This window comes from Danio aesculapii, chromosome 1, assembly GCF_903798145.1.
Source record: "Danio aesculapii chromosome 1, fDanAes4.1, whole genome shotgun sequence".
In the NCBI taxonomy this organism is placed as follows: Eukaryota; Metazoa; Chordata; class Actinopteri; order Cypriniformes; family Danionidae; genus Danio; species Danio aesculapii.
Genome location: NC_079435.1, coordinates 43,159,031 through 43,183,941, shown reverse-complemented (window position 1 = coordinate 43,183,941; position 24,911 = coordinate 43,159,031). Strand labels below are relative to the sequence as shown.

The following is a 24,911-nucleotide window of genomic DNA, read 5'->3' as shown; positions in this document are numbered from 1 at the left end:
GACATAATGTATTGCTGGCAAAATTCAAAGCTGCATTGTTAGCATGAATACCACAGCTTAATGTTTCAGGTAAACCGCAGCACTATAGCTCCAACTGATTGCTTTAAGTGCAAACATTTACCAATATTTTACCTACTACATGAACTAATATACAAAGGAAAGAAAGCTTACTACAGCACCACATTGCTCATGATAAGCAAACTTATGGCTGAGGGTCCATTATATGGTCAAATGATCCATGAAACAGAGGTTAAAGCCTGTCTTAACACACATCCAATCATCAGTTTCTACTGTTTGGACATTAAGTTAAGCATGTGACAATTTCATTGAGCTGAACTTAAATGGCTTCAAAATGAAAATGAAAGTTTTTATAAGACAGGATAAGGTAATTATGCTGCTGTTTAAATAATTGGGATAAGGTAAGAAACTGTTTCAAAAAGAAGTCATGTTAAACAAAAAAATACACTTACTAATAATCATTTGGCTTAGTTACTGATTTATCAGGAGTTGCCACAGCAGAATGAACCACCAATTACTCTAGCATATGCAGTGGGTGCCCTTCTAGCTGCATTAAAAGTACATGAGTAAACAGAAAACCCATTTCTTTTTAAAATAGAATTATTCTTGTATAGAAGTGTGGATGTGGTTAAAACGTATTGTACACTGTGGACACTGCTGGACAGCTGGACAGAATTAAAAATTTTATTATTTATTTACACAGTCATAATGTTAAAATTAATAGTAGTACTAGTAATAGTAGCAATAGCAATACCAGAAGGAAAAAAATAAATAAATAAATAAAAAATTCAAAATAACCCAATGCATTGACTTAAATTATATAATTCATTATTATATGGGTTATACGTAGGGGCATTTTTAACCCAACTATTTTTACGGAGTGGGAAAACTGATTTCCAGCCTCCAGTCTACTCCAGCCTAGCATAATCCTTAAAAATAAAATGCTATTGACCTAAAATGTATGAAGGGTATTATAATTTTTAATGAGAGGAAGAACAAAATTGATCTGAAAAGCACACAAAGTTAAAGGAATACACTGAACATTCTAAAATGTTACAAATGATCAATTTAACAACTTAATCCAAGCCTTTCTTCCCGCAACAAAGCATAAGAAAACATGTTGAGAAAAATATGTAGTTTGCTAATTTCTATATTATGCAAGGTAATGGAGGCTGTTTAGCTAAAAAAAAACAATATATAGTCTCAATTATCTGTGAACAGAGTGTGAATTACAGGGGGGTTTGGGGGGTCTGACTCCCCTAATTAACAATTGATCCCCCCATGAAGGCCATCAAAACATGATGTATGTGGGGGTCTGCCCTTTAATGATTAAGAAATAGTTTGCTCTGATCTGTATCTTAAATAATATTAATAATTAAAATAATACATGTCTTCAATTTATATATGACCACCCCTAATGGTTCATACCATTGTGAATTTTTCTAGAGCAAATCTAGAGCACTAGAGCTGTTTTTTTTTTAAAGACATTTGTAGGTGTCTGTAAAACTAGATGCATAGTTTGCATTTTATAATACACTGGCTTACACATTAAAGTTAATCAGTAAAAAAAATATATATATATGCAGTCTTTCACGGTCATCCATTAATAGCTGCAGGAAAGAAAACCTGTCACCGTTTATTTAATATCACAAATGTCATTGAGAACCACTCAATATCCCTTAAAACACTGAAAACATAACAACAAGGATGATTAATAAATTAGATGTAATGTAATTAAATATATGAATTAGGTTCACTGAGGCATATTACCAAACATAACTGAAAAACTTGACCCCTCCCTCAATCGTCATTGAATATTTTGCACCCTGTCTGTGAATCAGGACTTTAAAAGTTCTACTCCTGACTAGACTAGTTCTGGATCTTTCCCAATCTCATGCCACATCTCTCTCTTCAACATTGCTTCCTGTAAAGGTACTGTCCTCTCACAACAAAGTTAAAAAAAGAGCCAAAAATACAAATGAATCTAAAAAAATGGTAGAAATTGTGGTAAAAATGCAGATATAACAAACAAACAACGCTCCATGAATTCAAAACGGGGGCAAAAACATGGAAAGATCTGTCTATACCCATCATGAATAAGCATTTTTGGGTTTCAGAGGAAAAAAAGGCATACAGGTTTGAAATTATATGAAGGCAAGTAAATATAGGCTGAATGTTCATTTCTGGGTGAACTACTTCTTTGAAACTTTCAACAGTTTCTAGGGCGCAAATTTGGCTAAACACAGAGCTAAAAAACGATTTCCAAAAGCAAGTCTGCTGACTGAGCAACTTAATCCAGGACAAGGCCTATAATCCTTGTTGGAGACTGACCCTGTATGTCTGAATTTTTGAATAAACAGAGTGAAAAAGCTCCCTAAAATTAAGGAAAACACAACAGCTGAACTGTCTCTAGAACTAAAGCACAGTAAGGATTATACAATTATATTAGCAAATGACAATCACTTAATTAAATAATTTAATGAAAAGAGATCACTCACAGGCCTTTCTTGTTCGAGAATGGAGGATTTACCAGGCTCATACTCAAAGATGCTTCGTGGTTCTGCCCGATATTTACGCGTGTCCACTTTACGTTCTGGAGGACCCCATTCGTTTCTGTTGAAGAGACCAATATAAGAACCAATCCGAGGGTAGCCTGTAGGGTATGATTTGGGCTGTCTTACGGGTCATGGGAGAACTCTTTTTCTCTGTCCATGTCCCGCGAGCGGAGCTGGAGGAGAGAGGGCATCGGAGGGGGTGGCGGGGGCACGGGTGACGGCGAGAGCTCTCGCTGGGCAGCATTGTCGGGGATGTCTGAGGTATTTCTAGAGAGCGGCCGGTACGTGTGCGTTCGAGGAGGTGGGTGAGCATGAACTGGAGGATAATTGTCTAAGAAATAGACACAAATAATAAATCAATATCGCAGATTAATGAAACTAATGTAGTTAATGGCTATATGTGTTTAGGCATCGCAGAAAAAACAAACAAACAAATAGAAATAGGGGTACTCAACTATACAAAACTCTAAAATTAGTATAATATCTTTTTAAAAAAGTTTGTTTAGCTCAAATATTCAACATTTATTTGATCAAAAGCAGCACTATTGTGATTTGTTATAATTCAGGCTAATTTTACTATTTAAATATATACACATACATATCTCTGTGATTCAAAACGTAATTTTTTGTGTCACCGATCCTGCAGAAATCATAACAATATACGGATGTGGTGCTCAGGAAATATTTCTTATTAATATCAACAACTGTGCTGCACAATATATTTTATGCCATTTGTAACTGCCATTTTAAATGTATTTCAATACATATATTAAATCCTTTGATAATAGAAAGCAATAGTTTAATTAAAGAAAAAAAATAATACTCGCCTCAAATTTGTAATAACAGTGTTATAATAGTGTTAGAAATACACATGCATTTATAATATTATCAAATAATAGATATATTGTTAAAAATCAAGACAAACAACATCATATATTTGGACACTTTTTAGATGTCAACTGTAAAAAACAAAACACATTTTTCATGTTTATTATTTATGTGGCATGTAAATATTTATCTGCAAATTTTGCAATATTAGGAAATTATGATTTCTAAATAGTTCCACTGTACATTTCCATGCAATAAACATACACAACCTTTCGTATATATAATAGTCAACATTTGAAATGGATCATCAACTTTCATCAAAGTTGCCCTAAAACTTGATTTGATTTATTCATTTTAAACAACAAAAAGAAAAAGAAAAATCATACGCAAAGCAATTCTTTAAACAAAAAGCATTTCATCATGGTCAAAATGGAGCAGGATGAAGCGCAAGCTTAATATTTTCCCCACCCCATTACCACACACATCATTTGTCTATTACTTCAAATTATTTCTTCTTTTACTTATCTCTTCTTTTTACCTTAGAACATACATAAGCTTTACATGATACATACTTCATCCTTTTGGCATCTTTGACATGGTTAATTCACCATTTGTACATTGACTAATCATAACATAGACCCCACAAAAGTACATAGTATTGCAAACAGCCATTATCTTAAACCATATTGTTCTTTTTTTAATCACGTCAATTCATCAACATATTTCTTTAATAACATATTTTTACCTTTTTATATATTTTCCATATTTTTACAATCACCTTTATTAATCATTATATTCCTTTAATAATATACATTTATACAACTGTTTGATTTTGATTGATTAATATCCTGTCATTGTTTGGGAACCTGTTCCAGACTGTTCCATAATTTTACACCATATAGACATACACAGTTTTTAAAAAGTTGTTCTTGTTTTCAACCTCCTAAGATTTTGTTCCTCTTTCAGATTATATTGCCCTTGTCTTTCTTCAAAAAACTTTTGTATGCATTTAGGAAGTAATTTATTTCTAACTTTAAACATGAATTGTGCTGTTTTAAATTGAACAAAATCATTAAAATTAAGTATCTTCAATTAAAAAAATAAAGAATTCATATGCTCCAAATAACCCACATTTTCTATCATTCCAATTACTTTTTTCTGCATTGTGCATAAGGATTGTAAATTAGATTTATATGTATTCCCCCCAAATTTGAGCACAATAACTCATATATGACAACATAAGTGTGTTGTATAACACATATATTGATTTATTGTCCAAGATAAATCTTGCTTTACACACTATTGATACGTTTTTTGCCAATTTTAACACAACATTTGCAGTTTCCAACTAATGTTATGATCGAATACAACACCAAGAAACTTAATTGCATGAACTCTTTCTATAACTTCATTATCAATTTTTAAATCTATATTATAACTACTTTTTAATTTCCCAAATAACATAACCTTTGTTTTACTTATCTTTAATGACAATTTGTTTACATCAAACCACAATTTCAAAACTATTGAACAACATCCTTCCTTGTTTTAAGCAATCAGAAAGTTAAAATCGGATTTATTTTATTTGAAACAGCTTACCATTGTTTATGACTGCGTATGTTGCATTATATGTGTCTGCATAGTCATCATCTGGTAAAAACAGCATTGGATAGAAGCAAATTGAAAAACTCATAACACTGACAAAAGAATATGTAATTAATAGCTGGATTTAATACTGCAAGATGCATTCAGTGTAACCAGTATACACACCTGGCTTATGAACCATGTGGATCTGTTTAAACATGGTCTTGTACCAGTCCTTGGGCCTGTCCACAGTCTAAACAAAAGCACAAACACACACACACAGAGTCAAGCTATCCTATCAGTTTGATGGTTAAGTGCAGAAAAAGCTAACAGCATTTGTCATTACCTGACAACCAACAACATCACCAGAGCACAGAGAGAGAGAGAGAAAGAGAGAATAGGAGTATCACAGAAACCTGCCAGGAAAGAGGCAGGAATGTTCTCTTCTGCTCACAAACACACATTCACAGACAGTCTGACCTGCTGAAAAGCATTCCTGTAGCCACAATAAGAGGATCAAATGTCAAAACAGCTCAAACGCTAATCAAGGAAAATGCCCTCAAAACAGATGACAGACAGCTGATCTGTTGTTTTAAATTGACCAATGACAATCAACAGATGGGATGACAACAACAAGTGTTTGGCTTTGTTTTTGGTTTGCTATACCAGATCCTAGCTAGATAAAGCAAGGCAACAAGTAATAAAAATCATATTTTTGTGGAAACAGACATCAGAACATTATATCAAGTCATTTTTAGTTTCTTTTTCTGCAGTGATGTGCTTTGCAGCACCATCCACTCTATATTTCAGTGATTTAAAAATAGCTCATACAAGTTTATCTCATATAGTCTTGTTTTGAATGTTCTATTGACCTTATTCTTCACGGATTAATCTTTTTGGCTCGAGACGTCCGTTTTTATTAACTTTAATTCATTTTTAGACGTTAAAAACAGCTTGTTATGCTGCTTGATGTTGCAAACTGATATTTTCTTATTGTATTATTCTGCTTTGACTGTATAGTCATGCACACATTTGTTTGTAGAGCAAATAGTTCAGCGGTTTTCTGCCGTTTATTATTTCTAGTCATTTCTCCCATAGGCAACTGAATCGGAAGTTCTAAACAATCACAAAGCGAGCTCACTTCAGTATTGTAGATCAATAAGTTTCCGTCATAATATATAGGTTATACAAATAGGGTGCTATGTGGTTTCAGGTTTTTGAGGGGTGTTAAAAAATTATCTTATTGATCCAGTGCTTTGAAACAACCAAATGCGGCATTTATTAGCAGTAAAAAAATGAAAATTGTTATGTTCAAGGAATGCAAATAGCAATTTTTCAAACCTTAAATGTGTGCACTTCATGTCACATTCTTATTTTTTGTCATTTATTTTAACAACAAAATGTATATCAAAAATTGAAATGAGCATTTAAAATTAATCTGATTAGTTAAAAAAAGCTGAATCATTCTTTATTAATCATTAAATAGGTCACTGAATCACTTGATCCATTCAGAAGTGCTGATTCATTCATCACCAAACATGTTTCACTGAGATACACAGTGGCTCAGCAGGGACTGCATTTGTTTAGAATTATTTTGTGATAAGAAGATACTGAGACTGAAAAGGTCATACTTTAAATATATCAATACTTAATTTTTAATTAGTCATTTGTTTGAAAAATCATATTCCAGATTTTTAAATAGTTGTATCTCTGCCAAATGTCAGTTTCAAACATTTTGACCCATGTGATTTTTTGGTCCAGGGTCACAAATGTTGGTATGAAAGACATAAGTACACAGAATGTCAGGCTACCTTTTATGTGAGCACTAAAAAATATCAATTTTTACTTCACAAATCACATTATTCATATACTTGAGACTGGATCATTGAAAGGAAACAAACTCTGACTCACATACAGTCTTTCTTTATATAAACTAGTGCAAAAACAAAGCAAATTGGCAAGATTATACTGTAAATAATCACTACAATAGTTCTATCAACGATGATGCTATAGAAGATTTGCTATTTGATGGACCTCATTTATTATGAGCTACAAAGTCAATGTGTTTAAAGCAGTTCCTGATTTAGTATGAAGATGTAAGAATAAACCTGTATTGTTGAAAATATACAAGCAAGTCCACTTGTGAGTTCCTAGAATAACCTCAGACTCAGTTTATCCCTACACTAAATTAAATAAATTGAAACAGAAACCCAGAATTAATTGATTTATAACGAACAGCTAATAATACAAATGATATATTCCATGCTGCAGTAGTTCAGTATGGACAGACTAACTACTTATATCAATCAAAAGACAAAATCAGCCAATATATATGTTGAAAAGTCATTAGAAGAGCAAAAATTTACTCAAGTAGCATGATAAATTATCATCAGGAATGATCAACTATTTGTTGAGAATGCAGTAGCCTATATAAAACAGTTAAGTTGACTTAATTATTACATTATTTTAGATGTCCTTGTTACAGTTTAACAATTCATTTAACTGCTGGGTAATAGTAATTCATTACATATACTAGCTATATGGTTAGGGTTAGATTGCCGGTTAGGTTTAGGGTTAGTTGCATGTAATTATGCATATTTATTTTTAATTACTATAGTAAGTAGATAAAAAATGTGTAACAAGGACATCATAAATACAAATGTTACCAAAAATTGTTGTAGGATTTTAAAATGTGACCATTTTCACACAAATATTGACAATGAATTTCACAAATAGCACACTGGAATAAATATTAATAACTGAAATTGTATTTTCTTTTAAAGCATACTCCATGAATCATTTTTAAAGTGAATTAAATTAGTCATTTATGTTATTTCCCTCATACATGCCAGTATAATACTCACCGTACGGATGGCGATGGGAATGCCAGACTCATCCACTGGCCCAATGCCTTCGTAATGGGGAGCTTTAATGACGGAGACCTTCTTCTCTTCCTCTGAGAAGCGAGCGATGGGCACGGAGCTACTGACCACTGTCTGACCAGAGACAACAGTCTCTCTTTTCAGTGTCTCTGAACCCTCTGTCAAAGAGAGAGAGAGGGATAGTTTAGAGACAGATAAAAAAAAACTGTTGAGTAAACTGCTGTGCAATGTTGTTCTGTCCTTTAAAAAGTATCAAACTGTATCGCATATGACCCCACTGAGATCCTGCAGTTTGACAACCTAGAATGAACCTTTTAAACTGAATGTCTCTCTCTCACAAACACATCATCATCGACTGCTGCGCTGCTATTGGCTCTTCAGTTGACTGCTGCCATCACACTATGCAGAATTTATTACTGTCTAGACTTTAGTCAGATACTAAAATGCATCGTAAAGGCAATTAACTGGCTGTTCATAAGCGTTTCACACTACGAAAGCAAAGAATGTCTTCGAATAAAGACATCTACTTTGTTTTGCCAGCAACTTATCTTAAATTACAAAATACTGTAAATAGTGACACAACGGGAACTTGACAGTCAAATTTAATCTAAGTGAGCAGGAAAACTGACATGGCACAATCTCCAACCCTGACTAAGCACCATGAAGTATATGACATTAGTATGATGTGGCATAAATGAGACAGCTACATTTATATCCCCATATTTATACAGGTTTGCGGTTGTAAAAAGGCAGTGATGTGAGGAAATGCTACAGCAAACTATTTGTCAGCATCTTTCTTTAAACTGAACTACTACAACAACTGTATGAATGTGCCTTCCTAAGCAAATCTGCACTAAAGTGTCAGAGCTTTGCCTCTCCTCAGTTTCCCCCTCTGTTCAGGTATTGATTGCTCTGGTCTGGTCTAATGGATGCAAGTGATTCATATCCTGAGGACCAAACTGCACCGTTAATTGCCAATAATTGCCTGATGTTCACTAACAAGAACTGTGTGTTACAAATCTTTGTTTTAGAGCATCAAAAATGAGAGTGAATCAGCAGAAGGACAAAAAGCCATTTTAGGAAAGTCTCTGTTTAGAGATATAGGTAATAACTCAGTCGGAATAGTTGGCATTTCATCCCAACAAACCCACATTGCCTCAACATGTTGACCTTCCTACAACATGGTACCAACCTTGTAAAAAGGCTGAGGATTTACATCGTTGCTGAAGGTTGTCACAATTTTGTCATAATGTTGTCATTATAAATGGCTTTGCTTTAGGTTGTGATTTGGCAGCATGGCCGACCACTATACATTTACTCCTCCTCAATGAATCTGTTTAAATTTCAACAGACCGTTCGGCATCTCATTCAACAATGACTGAGGAGACATGAGGATTGCTTTATTTCTTCTTGCTAAATAAGACATCAGTGGTCCTTTGTGTAGTCCTGTTGTGTCAAGCTCTAATCTGTCCTCTCTTGTTCACTGCCTATTTTGACTTGTGGCTGCTGTGGATCCATCTCTGAAACTGAATTCTCTGTTGAATTTGTTTATTCTCTGACTGCTTTCTCCATATCAACAATACGCCTGGTCTTCGGCTGTGCTCCCCAGTCTGCTGTATTCTCCAGTCCACAGATTCGATGCCAAGTGTCTGCATTTTAATTTGCTTTATTTTTTCTTGTTTGTTTACTTTACTTTATCAATCGACAGTTTAATTTAGCCTGCCCTTTTAGATTAATTACATATAGTTATTTATGCAATGTAATCTAAACATTATTTTATACTGTTAGCTAATAATTAGATGTGTACTGTATGTGTTAAATGTTGTGAAACATACAATAAAAAGTTTGATTATATACATTTGTATGGCATTTCTTGCACTTAAAAGTTTACATATGCAGTTATTAAATTAAAAAAAGGAAAAATGAATAAACAATATTTAATATTTAGCAATATTGGAAACAGTATTACTGCTTATCCTGTATTCTAGGCAGTATTGATAAACTACCAAAAAAAAAACAAAAAAAAAAACAATAATACATGTAGTAAGAACATCATCTCATGGTAGCTGAATGTTATACAACAATGCTGCTACAGCCCTCTTACGTCTTACATTTCTACGTTGTAACAAAGCAACATTGTACAGACATAGCTGCAATGTAGATGTGTTAGTTTGGATTCCGCTGTGATGACACCTGATAAATGAAGGACTAAGTTGAAAATGAATAATATAATATAATGTAATATAATATAATATAATATAATATAATATAATATAATATAATATAATATAATATAATATAATATAATATAATATAATATAATATAATATAATATAATATAATATAATATAATATAATATAATACAATATAATACAATACAATATAATGAAATCAGGTGACTATTACTTTTTACATTCATTAAGTGCGTACATATTTTGATTTTTAATTATGAAATACTTTATTATATAATATTCAACCTAACCACTGGGTTTTATTTGTCTTTTTTTTTTTAATAAAATGTTTAATAAAATGTTGGGTTTGTCAATATTTCACCTAAATTTGGGTTGAAGCAGTCCAGAATTTAAGACAGTACCATGAAACAGAATGAACTCTGTAATGAACTGCACATTTAAATGTGTTCACACTTGAAGAAAATGATACATTTAGACCTGGTTCATTCAGAACTCATGCTCTAGCATTTTAAAGACTGTACCTAAAGACAGACACATGCAAAAATGCTTTCATGTATTTTATATATTTTTAAACAGAACATCCAAAATATGCTGGGTTAAACGCACTTGTTGTATGAGGTTACATCTGATTAAGAATAAAAAATGAGCCTTATATTTATGTGTAAAAAAGGAGTCAAAAGTTCCCCCGGAATCCCTCTGTCACACATACAAAGAAAGATCTGCTGCAAGGAGACAGGTTTTTGGATTCATGGTTGTGTCTTTTGGCATCATGGCCTGTTTTTGATTAATGTACATGTCTTCTGCCTGTTTTTTAGTGGAACTGCTTATGAGAGTTGATTTGAAAATGGGCTGATAATATTTTTTTCAGCAGTCATGGTCTGGTGAACACTAGGACTTTAATGGCAAAAATGTTTAAACTTGTATTGTTGTATTAATATATATATATATAAGTCAGAAGTATTAGCCCCCATTTAACTTTTTTTCTTTTTTAACTATTTTACAAATGATGTTTAACAGAGCAAGGAAATTTTCACAGTATGTCAGATAATATTTTGTCTTCTGGAAAAATTCTTATATGTTTTATTTCGGCTAGAATAAAAGCAGTTTTTTAAAAACCATTTTAGGGTCAAAATCATAAGCCCCTTTAAGCTATATTTTTTCGATAGTCTACAGAACAAACCATCGTTATACAATAACTTGCCTAATTACCCTAACCTTCCTATTTAACATAATTAACCTAGTTAAACCTTTAAAGGTCACTTTAAGCTGTATAGAAGTGTCTTGCTTTTTTTTTTTTATCAAAACTAACCTGCCAAGTGTAAACACACCAAAAGTACACTCAAAAATGACATTTGCTGCTTGTAACTACTTATTTAAAATGAACATCAACATTAGAAAAAAAAAATTGAATCACTTTTCTATTTTCACATTTTCATATAGGCTGCACTAATTTAGTACAACAGAAGGTGTGCGAAGAACACCTGAAGAACAACTAAGCATACACACAGACAATACAAATCTGCTGCTTTAACTTTTATGATTAATGTCTTAAAAAAAAGCATTAAAAATGAATTAAAAATGTGCCCACTGATTAAACGTTAAACACATTGATGAGGTAAAACCTAGATATTTACAGAATTGTGTTGTACAGGTTGTTTCTACATGCAAAACAGGTCTAAGGATTGAAATTTAATTTAGCTGCCTTATTTTAGAGATTTTGTTAAGACGGGCCATTTTTGGCGACACAGTAAAAAATATCCACACGTTACCTGTTTTCTGTATTTTGTAATCCATGTTTTTATTTTATATTTTCCCAATTTATTTATGCTTTTGAATTGTTTTATGGGACTTTGATGTTTCTTCCAACAACTTTTAACCCTTAAAAGTGAAAAAAGTGACTTTTATTAACATTTTTAATAGTGATATAGTGTAACATTTTACAACCCAGACTCATTCTGAAAACATACCTCAATATACGTTTCTGGAGACTGTAAAATACGTCCCAGGAGGTACGTTTTTTGCAGTTTTTGTTCTACGAGAGGCCGCTGTGTATGCTTTTTCATATCTCAAATTTCTCTCGTGCCATTTGCGCCTGCTGTTCTCGCATTAACCCACCAGAGGCCGCTGTTGACTCTGTTTGACTGACTGACCGATCGACTGACCCACCCTCCTCCTTCCCTAAACCCAACCAATTTTATTGATTGACCTGCATTCCCACTTCCCTAAAGCCAACCAACAATTTTTAAAAGCAATCCAAAAAAAAAGAAAAGCTCTCGTATGATTTTTACCACATTTTCAGATTTTACCACATTCTCACCCTGTTATTTACTTGTTTATTTTATTTTTTGGATTCTGCTTTTGTCCTACCCGCCTTCCGTTCTTCACCGGACTCGACCCCTGTCATTGTGGTCAACTCCTCTCTGCATCTCAAGTCTGCCGACATGGCGAGCTAAAGGGACAAACTGGTTACATCGGGAGTCATCCACGCGGAGGTAAGCGGTCAGCTGGTAAGCGCGAAAAGAAACAGCACCATACCGCCCCGTAGCATTCATTTAAAAAATGAAATGCAGCCATACTTACCGCTAGCCACATAATTCGCAGTCTCCAGAAACGAGCTACGTTCTGAGAGAGCTACGTTTTCATATTGAGCCTGTGTTGATGTTTTAAGTGATATATCTGTTATTTACAGATTTATTTCTCTATATATTACTTCTTATACATTATATTATTTTAAACTACTAAAATGTCAATAAAAGTTACTTTGTTAAACTGTAGAGTTGAATTTTCACCATCAAAAGTTGACAGAGCAGACATCAAGGTTCAAAAACGCAATTCACAACTGTAAATAAACCCCTTGTGAATCACAAAATACGGAAACTGTAAACATTTTTACAACAGAAGGGTTAATGTTATGCTAATACTTGTCTTCCAGTACTACAGCCGGCAATTGTGGTTCTTTCTGCTCACCTGAACTATGACCATGCTGGATCTGTACCAGGCCTGGGCTGAGGATTGGTGGTGGTGGAGGAGGAGGGTGTGCAGGTGGAGAGAAGGGCCTCTGAGACTGAGAGCTTCCATTCACTGCCATCTGACCCTGGGCAACATACAAAACACTTTATCGGAGATGGAACTGTGGGTAATGTAATCTGTAGAGTCACTTTAAGTCAATCAAATATGAGTGGGTGAAATCTATGGGACAATAGGAAGTTAGAATGAGAAAACGTAAGACATGAGGGCACACATCAGAAGACACAAACTGAAAAATATCACAGATATTGTAGCACAAATGCATCTGAGAGGTGTCATTACTGAGAGAAATGCTGTTACAAAAAAGACAACGTTTGGGATCAGATGTTGATGCTTCTGTGATAACGTGAGAGAAATAACAGACAAAATAAAGAGGTGACTGGATAAACTGTTAGGGCACAGCAACTAACACTAATATTAAAAGAAACTTTAGTAGATAATGAGAGCAAGACAATCTACTAATATGCGTGTTAGCACTGGGATAAGCTTTAGTTATACATTCATATTGCACATGTGTTCAGTCAGCAGTGGCAAATGCAAATTATGTTTCTATTAAACAAGTTAAACAACCATCAGGAAAAGTCATGTAAAAAAGTCATCGTAGGAACCTATTTAATAACTAAAGTTCCCCTGTTTAATACACCTTCCTGGATAATTTATCATTAATTTTACATTACATAGAATTAAAAATAAAACATTTAAAATAAATAAATAAATAAAACTTTTATACATTAAACTGATTAAAAGTAACTGTACAAATATTGATAAATTATTTTTATTTCGAATAAATTTAGTTTTTTGTATTTATATTAAGCAAAAGACCTTAAAATACCTCAGTGACTCCACATAAAATATTCAGCAGCATAACAGTTTTCTATAGTAATGATAAGTAAAAAAATAAAAATAATTCTGGACTTTAAAATAAAGATATTAGAATGATTTTTGAAATGTGACATTGAAGAATAATAATGACAATAATTTTGCAAAAATTAGATTTGCTAGTCTAGTAAAGTTTCAAATGTATTAATTTAAAAAACAGTTTGCAATAATATATATATATATATATATATATATATATATATATATATATATATATATATATATATATATATATATATATATATATATATATATATATATTTAACATATTATAATATTTATTTGAGGTATTGAAAAACACCAAACACTTAATTTACTCCAAAATAATAAATGTGTATACAGAATATAGGATTGTGGTCCCATTTTATATTAAGTGTCCTTAACTACTATGTACTTGCATCAAAAAATAAATACAATGTACTTACAATACTGTGTTCATAATGTATTTGAGAACACTTGAGTGCTCTTGAGTTGGGACAGGTTTGGTGGTATCGGTAGGTTTAAGGGTGGGATAAGGTGTAAGGGATGGTAAACAGTGTATTTAAAAATGTAATTACAGAAATTAATTACAGATGTAATTACATATAGATATTTAATCAAGCATAAGGACCATGTAAAAACATGTATTTACTCAATAAATATATTGTAACGAATTGTTAATTTCGGTGTAAGTGCATATGAAGTAAGGCCACTTAATATAAAGTGGGACCATGATTACTATGTAAAGGCTGAGAAAAACTTTACCTATACATTTATAAATACACGCAAAGCTTCTTAAGCTACAAATTATCTCACTTCTAGCACAGCCTCACACCTTTTCAATATTAACACGTCCCATCCCATACTACATTTCTTACATTCAGTTTAATATTAAAATGCCACATAATGTGTGCATGTTGACTTCAAAGGGGACCAATTATGCAAAAATACCATTTAAAAGAGGTTTAAACACAGTTTTGTGGCAACAGTGCGTGAATACAACCAGCCTCTAAAGGTAAAAATTTATTTATGCTATTTTTTATAATCAAACTTGATAAATGCAGTATGCAGAAACACTTTGATTGGCATTCTCCTTTTGTCCTGCCTACCAATACTAAGCCGTCATTGCGATCCTCCACCCCATCCCTGTAGCAGCAGCAACCTACTCGCGAAAAATACACACTAGTAGGCCCCGTTTACACTATTACGTCTAAAATTGCATTTTAGAACGAAAACAATCTACATTCACACTGGCGTTTCATCTAGAATTTCTGAAAAGATATCTGTCCACACTATACCGCTGAAAACACACATCATGTGACCACACACACACTCTGACATGCGCTGCAACATATGCGTACGTCCGACCTCCAGCAGTCACAGATGTTTTGAGCACAAAACCCCAGAGAGCAGTACATGTCGTACAGTTTATCAAGGACGTACCACTGGATCACATCTCACTGTAATTGTTAAACGTGACATTTAATTAATCTTGTCTCTTTCTAACGACTCTCCGGTCTTTTGAATCTGTCAGGTAACATGTCACAGCATCAGTACTGCTTCAATCTTTCACTTACACGCTTGTACTTAGTAATTTTAGCGAAAACCTCTACTACTAAGATACTGTTGGTTGGTTCCTGTTGGTTGTGCACCATTTTACCAACCAAGTTTGTCGACACAGATCCCTCTGCCAATTTATGCCAGAGTCCAGTGGAAAAAGCTATTGAGGGGTGGTAATTTGTGTGTATCTTATCTTTATTTATTTATGATATGGTTATGGGTAAAACAAAGACCATGCGGGTCAGGTAGTTGAAACGGTAGGCTACAAATAATTAATTAGTTATGAATTAATTAATTATTCACCACGATGCCATCGTCCATCGCGATAGTTCACACTAGACATCGCATGATGCCAAACTGGTCAACATCGCCCAACCCTAATGTAACCCACCGATCCTGCGCCACCCAAACTCACTCCGAGCTGGGATCAAACCAGCGACTTTCCGCATGGGAGTCGGTTGCTCTACCAAGGAGGCTAAAGACCATGGCCACTAGCGCTAGAGCACCTTTAGAGGTCAGAAGAATGAGGTTTACCTGCATAGCACTTCACTAACTGGCCTCCGCTACATTAACAGACAGCCCTAAGTGAGAAGCAGCCGACGGCCGTTTTTGCATGGTACCTGCCAAAGATAATGTCAGTGCTTAAGAGGTGATATAATTGTATCCTAAAAGTTTTAGGGTGCAGAATTGAATGTCGTAGTCTCCATAGACTACCTTCTTCTGAGCCACTTTTGACATTTTCAGTTTTTTTCAGAGATAATGTTAGTCCTGTATGTCCTGCTAAGCTGATGAAAATGCATTTGTAGCTCCACGCTCTTTTAAAAAAAAGGGGTTGGGACCACAATCTTATTTGAATTTAAAGCGACAGCCACCAAATAGAGTTCTAAAAAAATATTTGTTGGGTATTTTGAGCTGAAACTTCACATACGTACACACTCTAGGGACATCAGATACTTATTTTACATCTTTTAAAAAGGGTCCCCTTTTAATAGTCCCCTTTAAAACAACATACATAGCACGCAATGAATATTTGAACACATAAAACTGAAAACCAAGTGTAAAACACAAGACATAACAGCCTGACACATTCAAGCATGTGACAAAATGTTAGACACTCAGCGCTGAAAGACACGTGAGGACGTACAACAAGTAGCTTGAAACAAACATGACCACAGGTGAAGTGCGCCAGTCGAGCGTGATAGTTACGTTAGTGCCTGTGGCAGCAGACGGGATGGCTTGAAGCTCATCAGTGACATTGGAGGCGTGGCTGAGTGTGGGGGACGGAGTGGGTGTGGCCAAGGGGGAGGAGTCTAGGCCGCAGATCTGCAGCTCCTCCAGCACGGCCGTGGATGAGGAATATTGACTCAGTGCTGAAACGGTTACTGGTGACATGGCAGGTGAGGCCGACATTAATCCCGAACGTTCCAGAGGGGCGTAGGGAGTCGGCGAAAGGGCTTTGGGTAGTAGCCCTGATAGGAAGTCTGGGGAATCCTGACTGGCCCGGCTATATGGTGATCGACGAGCTGCTGGGTCTGGGGATGATGATCCAGAAGAAAGCGGTCCTGGGCCACCTCTTACAGGGGAAAACTCGCGCTGATGGAGGCGGATGGGAGGAAATAAAAAGGGAAGGAAGATAAGAAATTAACGTGAACAAAGCAAAGCTGGTGAGCAAGAAGTGACGCAGGCAAATTGAACCATGTTGAGTGAAGAACAGAACAATCTGTTGAGAAAAAATAATAGGTACTTGGCTGTAAAATGGCAAAATTAGTTGTTAGCAGTCAACACATAGGGCTTTTCATCATGCTGTGTGTTTTTGTTCATTCTGTCCCTCTGGATGAGGGTAATTGGGTGATTTTTACACAGTTTGGATATTGTTGAATAAATGGTTATGTGTTTTTGTAAGAATGCTGGTTTGGTGCTAATTTTTTTTATTGTAATTAATGCTGCAAATAGTTGCAAATAGTGCTGTATAAAATATATTCAATATATTTTTTATAATTTATTTTCAAATCACTGATCAAAAGATTACATTGATCCAAATTGGCATTTAAAAAACTTCAAACCATTTATATTTCAATAGATACTATAGATGCAAGCAACAATTCTGGATCCAAGTACTTCAGAAGTAGAATAGGGAGCTAATTCTGAGTTCACACCAAATGCGGAATTAAGTATTCGCAAGAGTAAGTTACAAACAAAATCAACACAATCACGCAAATAGAGGTGACTTTCACTGCAAACGTATGTCTTACAGACAATTAGAAAAAATTCAACTTGAGCGGAACAAGTTGTGTGTTCTCTTTGTGTTTGGTGTGTACTCAGAATACAAATTTAAAGGTTTAGTCAAAATTAAAATAATAATGATAATCATAAACACAATCACTAAAAATGTTATGTGATAAGTGCGATGTAATGATGACACACAAAATATTTGGTGTCAATATATATCACAGCTGTAAAGGGATACAGCCTCAGATGTAGTTTGTTAGGCTGCCATCAAAGTCATTAATGAGGTAAATAAAATCAATTTTGTCTATTGACATGAAATTTTACAAATCATATGATTACATAAACAATCTATAATACATATGGTGGTACTGCCCTGAAACTATCTACAAGGCATGGTGCTGAAGATATAAGCCACATTTCATAACCATACACCAATGCAAACAAAATTCAAACTGTTTGATGCACAAAATAACTGATATTGATAAATCAGATACGATGTGATTTAGGAAATCCTTTCTGAATTTAAAAGCCAAGAGACATTTTTTTTGCATCTCCTCACCACTAGAGGACACTCTTCCAAGTGCTCTTTGTCTGAAAGGCTAAAACATTGTGGTTATTTTGCCTCAATTCCACTTTGGCAAGTTTTTTTATTTCAAATTAATTCGACTGTTATTAAAGAACAATTTGTCTAATTAGCCTAATTTCTTCACTTTTTTCCACAATGATCAGAGGATGATCTGCTTTGATTTTTGCAGAAATCAAACAGCCATGAACATTGAAAAATTGTCAATTAATTCATACCGTGCATTTGCATTGAAATTGTCAAAATAAATTTAGTTTAATTAAAATGTTACCAAATGGTTGGCTATGTCACCTAAAAAGTTAAAGAAGAAGAGTTAATATCTTACAATAATAAGTGAGCACCAAATCAGCATATTAGAGTGAATTCTGAAAAAACAACAATCACCTGACACCAAAAACTGGAGTAATATTGATGCTAAAAATTCAGCTTTAGCACCCCAGGAATTAATTACAATTGAAAATACATTATAAAAGAAATTCAAACTATATTCCATAATTTTTTAACTTTATTGTAAAACAAATGCAGTCTTAGTTGAGCATTAGAGACTTTTAACTGGTATCTTTAACTGAAAACCTTTAACGGGTAGTTTAAGAGTACATTATGACTATAAATGAATGACAGTAATACCACCAAACTGCCCGCTGGTCTTGGTGGTATGACAGGGGGTCGTGTAGAGTCAGTGAAGTCCACCGCGTTTGTCCTGGGTTCAGACCGGCTCTCTGCTCGGGGCTCGGGGCTGTGAGGAGCTAACTGGATGGAGAGAGAGGCTATGTGTGAATCAGAAGTGCTAGCGGGGTCTAGCGGTGAGGGTGTGAATGCTCCTTTTGGCTTAGTTTTAGTCTTAGGGTCAGTTGTAATCGCATTTATCTTGTTAGGTGCAGCGTTAAGTTGGTCAGTTGCAAATTTAGAAGAAGACAATTTGCTTCCAAGGACCCGAGAGATAAAACTGTTAGCATTAGCCTGCTGGGAGGAGGGGAACTCCTCGAGGGGGGCTCCAGAGGTGTTAGTGGAGGTTCGGGTGGTCTTGGAGTATGAGTATGAGGAGGTGCCACTAGACTGAATGGAGTAAGAGCCTGTGGAAATGGCATCATGACTCTGTGAGGGTGAGAATGTAGCGTTTGACAGCATTGCGAGCGAACTGTAAGGTGGAGGGTTAGGGGTCATGTGATAGCTCTCTCTCCGAGGAGGAGGCAAGGGGACCTGATGGAGAAAAGGTCATTTGAATATACAAAACCAGTTCAGAGTACATTGAATCAGAGATTTAAAAGGATAGTTCAACCAAAAATGCTTCCATATACTGGATCATCATATACCCACCATAAACTGGTTCCAAACCCAGGGTTCCCACTTAAAGCCAAATACTTATAGACTTTCACTGAGTAAAAAGCTGAATTCTCATGACATTTAATAGATGAAAAACAGACCACTGCTGCTTAATATATTAACAATATAATATTAAAATAATATGTTAATATAAAAACAATATTATCATGGAATAACACTAACTTTTAGAACAACAATTGATAATGTATGAGAGATTGAGAAAATAATCAGAAAAGTAGCTTCACAAAATGTACAAACTGTCTTTTCTATTATCTACAGCAGTGTTTCTCAACCATGTTCCTGCAGGACCACCAACACTACATGTTTTGGATGTCTCATTTGTTTGTCACACCCATTGTAGTTCTTTTAATCTCTGCTAATGAGCTGATGATCTGAATCAGGTGTGTTTGATTAAGGAGACATAGAATATGTGCAGAGCTGGTGGTCCTCCAGGAATGTGGTTGAGAAACACTGATCTACAATACATTTTAATCTATGTACTATGTACTATGTATAACACGCAGTCTTAGACCCAGTCAAGTGGTCATTTTGAAGCCAAAGTCCTTAAAATTTATATTATCTATGTGGCTGTTTGTCACAAGATTTGTTTGAGATCAGGTATATGTATTATTATAGATTCATGCCTGTGTATTTTAAAATGGCACTTCCTTTGTTTTTATTCTTCTGTCTTGTTGCATGCACTAATGACAATTCTCTGTAAACCAATAGCATTCAGCTGCATTTTTAGCTCCACCCTTTTGGAACCATTCTGTTGTGCTAGCTACCTTTTGGAAAGGGTGCCCAAAGTTGAATGGTATGGTCACTTTTTTGACAATGGAAATGGGCAAAAAAGCACACCTTACCATACCACTTTGTGGAAATTAGCTAAAATGGAGCTGTTAAAAACAGCATGATATATAATGTATATTTATAAACAATTACATTTTGATGAAATTAAGCTAAAATCCCTGATATTTCTTGACTTGGACCAAAAAATAATAATAAATACATAAAATAATTCCCTGACTTTCAGTGTCTTGAAAATACAGTTTAAAATACCATGATACTCAAGAAATTCCATGATGCTTAGAAGCCTTGAAGAACTTTAGGAGTATCTTTATTCTGTTGAACACAAAATACAATATTGTGCAGAATATTGAAAATCTTCAGCCATTGACATCCATAGAAACAAAATACTATGGAAGTAAATGGTTTCCTACAGTATATTCTTCAAATTGTCTTATTCTGTGTTCAACATAAAAAGAAACAAAAATGAAATTGGAACAAGTGAAAGGAGAGTAAATGAATTGTCATTTTTAGGAGAACTATCGCTTTTTGGAATTACTTGATATGATCCAATTTCTAAACACCTCTAAACAGAAACTTGTTACAAACTCAAGCAGTCAAAATAACATTTAAAATCAAAGAGGAGGTTCACCTGTTGTGAAAAATGAATATGGTACAACATATAATATAATGACAGTGTGATCAAGCAAGTAATGCAAATGCAATAACAGCTCATAACAAGATAAAAATGTATTATAAATAAATATGTACTGGTGTGGGAGATTTCTTGTCCTGCAGGTTGGGTCTAACGCTGCGAAAGCCTTTAGAGGTCAAGGACGAGCTGTTGGCGTCTCCATTTCTCAATCCCTCGGAGACACTGCGTGAACGCCAGGCATCTGCTCATACATAAGCACATGCAAAAAAATATATAATAAATTAATAAATATATTTAATTAAATTATTATTATTATTATTATTATTATTATTATTATTATTATTATTATTGTTATTATTATTATTATCAAAATCATTTGAGGTTTCCAAACACTTAAATGTACATATGATTGGCCAATGTACATATTGATGTTTATATAACAGGGATGAAATCAGAGACATTTTTTAAAAAACAATCACTTGCCTGAATCTGACGACTGGGAATCACTGCCTGTAGAAAATAAAGATGTACTGTATTAATATAACCATCATATTATAAAAATTACACAAGGAAGCTACCAAACATCGCAATTATCATTCATAATAACATTACTGACACAGCAAACCACAACAAATATATAAAAAAAACGATATATGTGAATGTCAGCCAATTGTAATGTTATCCCCGATTGAATGGGCGTTCTCAGTGGTTATCAGCTGGTAGATATGGGCCAGTAGGAGACTTCTGCGCCTACTGGTAGGCTCAGAAGGTTGTTATCATCCATTGACATGGTTATTCAGCTACAGATCACATAAGGCTGCGGCCGAAAGTTAACAAGAATTATTCACATTATTTATCAAATTTCCCATGTATTGTATTTTATTAACGTCTATCCCTACCCCAATCCTAAACCCAACCGTCACAGTAATGTGAAAACAGATCTGGATCTGGGGTCTTCTCTATTAGTATATCTGATTAACCATGTGGATAGATGATAACAGCCTTCTGAGCCTACTAGTAGGTGCTGAAGGCTTCATCTGACCCATATCTATCAGCTGATAACCACTGATAACGCCCATTCAACCGAGTGATAACATTCAAAGCCGGTAAATATGTAAACAAACCATTAAGGAAATTGTACACAGTCAAATTAAGGTGCAACATGGCTTAGTTTGTAATACATTTTAATACTACTTGCACTTTTATTTGAAAGTACTTTACTCTTTAATTCTTTTCCCTTTTCTTGTTAATCTTTAGTTTTGATTACTTTTGCTGCCATCCTGCCATTGGTGCCACATTGAAAATGGTTGGACAACATATAACTAGAGAGACGAATGGCCACGGTATGAGAATTAAAAAGAGAGATGCAGAATTACAGAGAACAGAAGATTAAAGAGCAGAGACTGCACTGAACACAACACAGAGAGAGAGAGCTAGTAAGACCACACAAAGTTACATAACTAGTTACCTACTTCATAATGCTGATTATAAAAACATTACATAAACTTGGACATAAAAAAAACTACTTTAATATGAGTTTAGTTTTACGACTTAATTCTAGTCTTTTGCTAGTCTATTTCAAAAGAATGACAGAGATTTCAAGTGAAAGTGAATGGAATTGTCTCAGTGGTGCCATTTAAACTGATATCCATTTTATTTCAATCAAACACGCCTGTGCCTTAAACAGTTCAACACAAAGCGAGCACAGCAGTGCATCTGCGAATACATGCTTGACTGCTTTTGTGTGGACAGCAGTTTTTCTTTATGTAAAGCTGCGTTTCTGTATCTTTGGCAGGTCTTGACAGCATGTCACATTTTCAACAGACTCACTCGAGCAGCAGAATATAATATTAAAAATGTCTAGGTCTCAGTATATATCAGCACTAAAATATAGATGCTTTACATGGTCTCCTATTACATGTTGATTGTAAATGTAAAGTGTTTAATGATTTTGTTGATAAAACCCGAACAGTGTCTATTAATACAGCTGAATACAGACAAAGCATTGATTGATTGATTGATTGATTGATTGATTGATTGATTGTGTTCAATAGGAAAATCATAACAGGACAAGTTATGTTCAGAGAAAAGATATACAGTGGTACTTGATATACTTTTTGATACAGTATATAATTATTACATCAATATCTAGAGTCAATTTCTCTAGTGTGGGCTGGTAAGCATTTAGAAAGTAATAAAATAATTTTTAGATTTTATTTTACATATAGATTTTAGATTTTATTTTATATATACATACATATAAATGTACATATACATATATATATATATACATATAAATGTACATATACATATACATATATATATACATATACATATATATATATACATATATATATACACATATACACACATATATATATATATATATATATATATATATATATATATATACATATACATATACATATACATATATATATATATATATATATATATATATATATATATATATACATATACATATACATATACATATATATATATATATACATATACATATACATATACATATATATATATATATATATATATATATATATATATATATATATATATATATATACACATATACATATACATATACATATATATATATATATATATATATATATATATATATATATATATATATATATATATATGTATATATATATATATATATATGTATATATATATATATATATATGTATATATATATAAATGTTTATTTTTTTCCTTTACATTTGTTTTATGTATTGATACATACATATTATATAAAATGTCTTTAGTTATTTATTAAGTAATTAAAATAAGTTTCATCACCTTAATAGTAAGCCTGTTAAAACTATTTCTTTATTTTAAGCAGCAAAATGGATTTTAATTTTATGGTTTTAGCTTTAAGATTTAGTTAACCTTAATAATGAATTTTATATTATAAATGTATTTAGGCACAATAAGACTTATAATCATTGATTTAATGTGTTTATTTAAATATGTTAACTGTTTTAACTATGTAACCAGTTTTTCTGTTCTTGTATATCTGCTATGACTATATTTGATAAAACAACATATCCACTAAAAATAAGACAGAGAGAAGAAGACAACATGGAAAAAAAATGGGAAGGAAAAGGAGAACAGAATGTATAATGACATAATATATATTTTAGGGATGAACTATTTCTTGAATTCAATGACCAAAAATCTGAATCTGGGACAAAACACATTGCAACCACATTTCAATTGTGCACATAAACATAGCACTGGAAAGAAAGACAGAGGAAACAATGATAGTAAAGAGATAATTTAAAAAAGAAACATTCTAAAGATCTGTGTTTGTTAGCTCCATGCCTGATACCTGCAGCAGTGTACAGGTTGGGGGAGCTCTGGACCCTCTTCACAGGCCACAAAGTGAGTGACAGGGATGCTCTTTTATGAGCGCATCCTCCGCTTTCTGGAGTATCTTTGATTGCACACACACATGCACGCACGCAGAAGCACACATGCAAAACAATCAGAGAGCAAAGCACATGCATTGTAAAGGCAACATTATTGCACAAACAGGCATTGTGAAAAAAAATAATGAAATTATGTACACTACTGATCAAATTTTGTGTCAGTTTAATAAAAAAATGACAGTTAAGTCATTAATAATCTTGCCAAAAATAGGTTAAGATAATAAAAATGTTTTTAGCTTTAAATCGAGGTATTATAGAATCATTTCTGAATGTGACACTAGAAACTGAAGTAATTGCTGCTGAATTATATTACATTTAATAAAATATATCACAATTGAAAACTATTACTAATAATATTTCACAATAATACAATTT

The 24,911-nt window shown here is 33.5% G+C and overlaps 1 protein-coding gene across 4 annotated transcripts in view; it reads right to left on the bottom strand.

Annotated features, from left to right (window-relative positions):
* The window catches only part of sorbs2a (sorbin and SH3 domain containing 2a), a 105,445-nt gene that overhangs the window by 34,815 nt on the left and 45,719 nt on the right, over window positions 1–24,911 (bottom strand). For 2 of the 4 annotated variants that reach the window (XM_056460800.1, XM_056460816.1), the window contains exons 3-12: window positions 21,565–21,591; window positions 21,198–21,322; window positions 18,945–19,517; window positions 16,712–17,098; window positions 13,028–13,154; window positions 7,850–8,025; window positions 5,172–5,238; window positions 5,001–5,051; window positions 2,700–2,904; window positions 2,517–2,631 (exon numbers count right to left, since the gene is read on the bottom strand). In XM_056460800.1, the coding sequence (XP_056316775.1) occupies window positions 2,517–2,631; window positions 2,700–2,904; window positions 5,001–5,051; window positions 5,172–5,238; window positions 7,850–8,025; window positions 13,028–13,154; window positions 16,712–17,098; window positions 18,945–19,517; window positions 21,198–21,322; window positions 21,565–21,591 (1,853 nt within the window). The remainder of the gene's footprint in view (window positions 1–2,516; window positions 2,632–2,699; window positions 2,905–5,000; window positions 5,052–5,171; window positions 5,239–7,849; window positions 8,026–13,027; window positions 13,155–16,711; window positions 17,099–18,944; window positions 19,518–21,197; window positions 21,323–21,564; window positions 21,592–24,911) is intronic. The other 2 variants (XM_056460807.1, XM_056460814.1) reach the window with 2 other exon arrangements.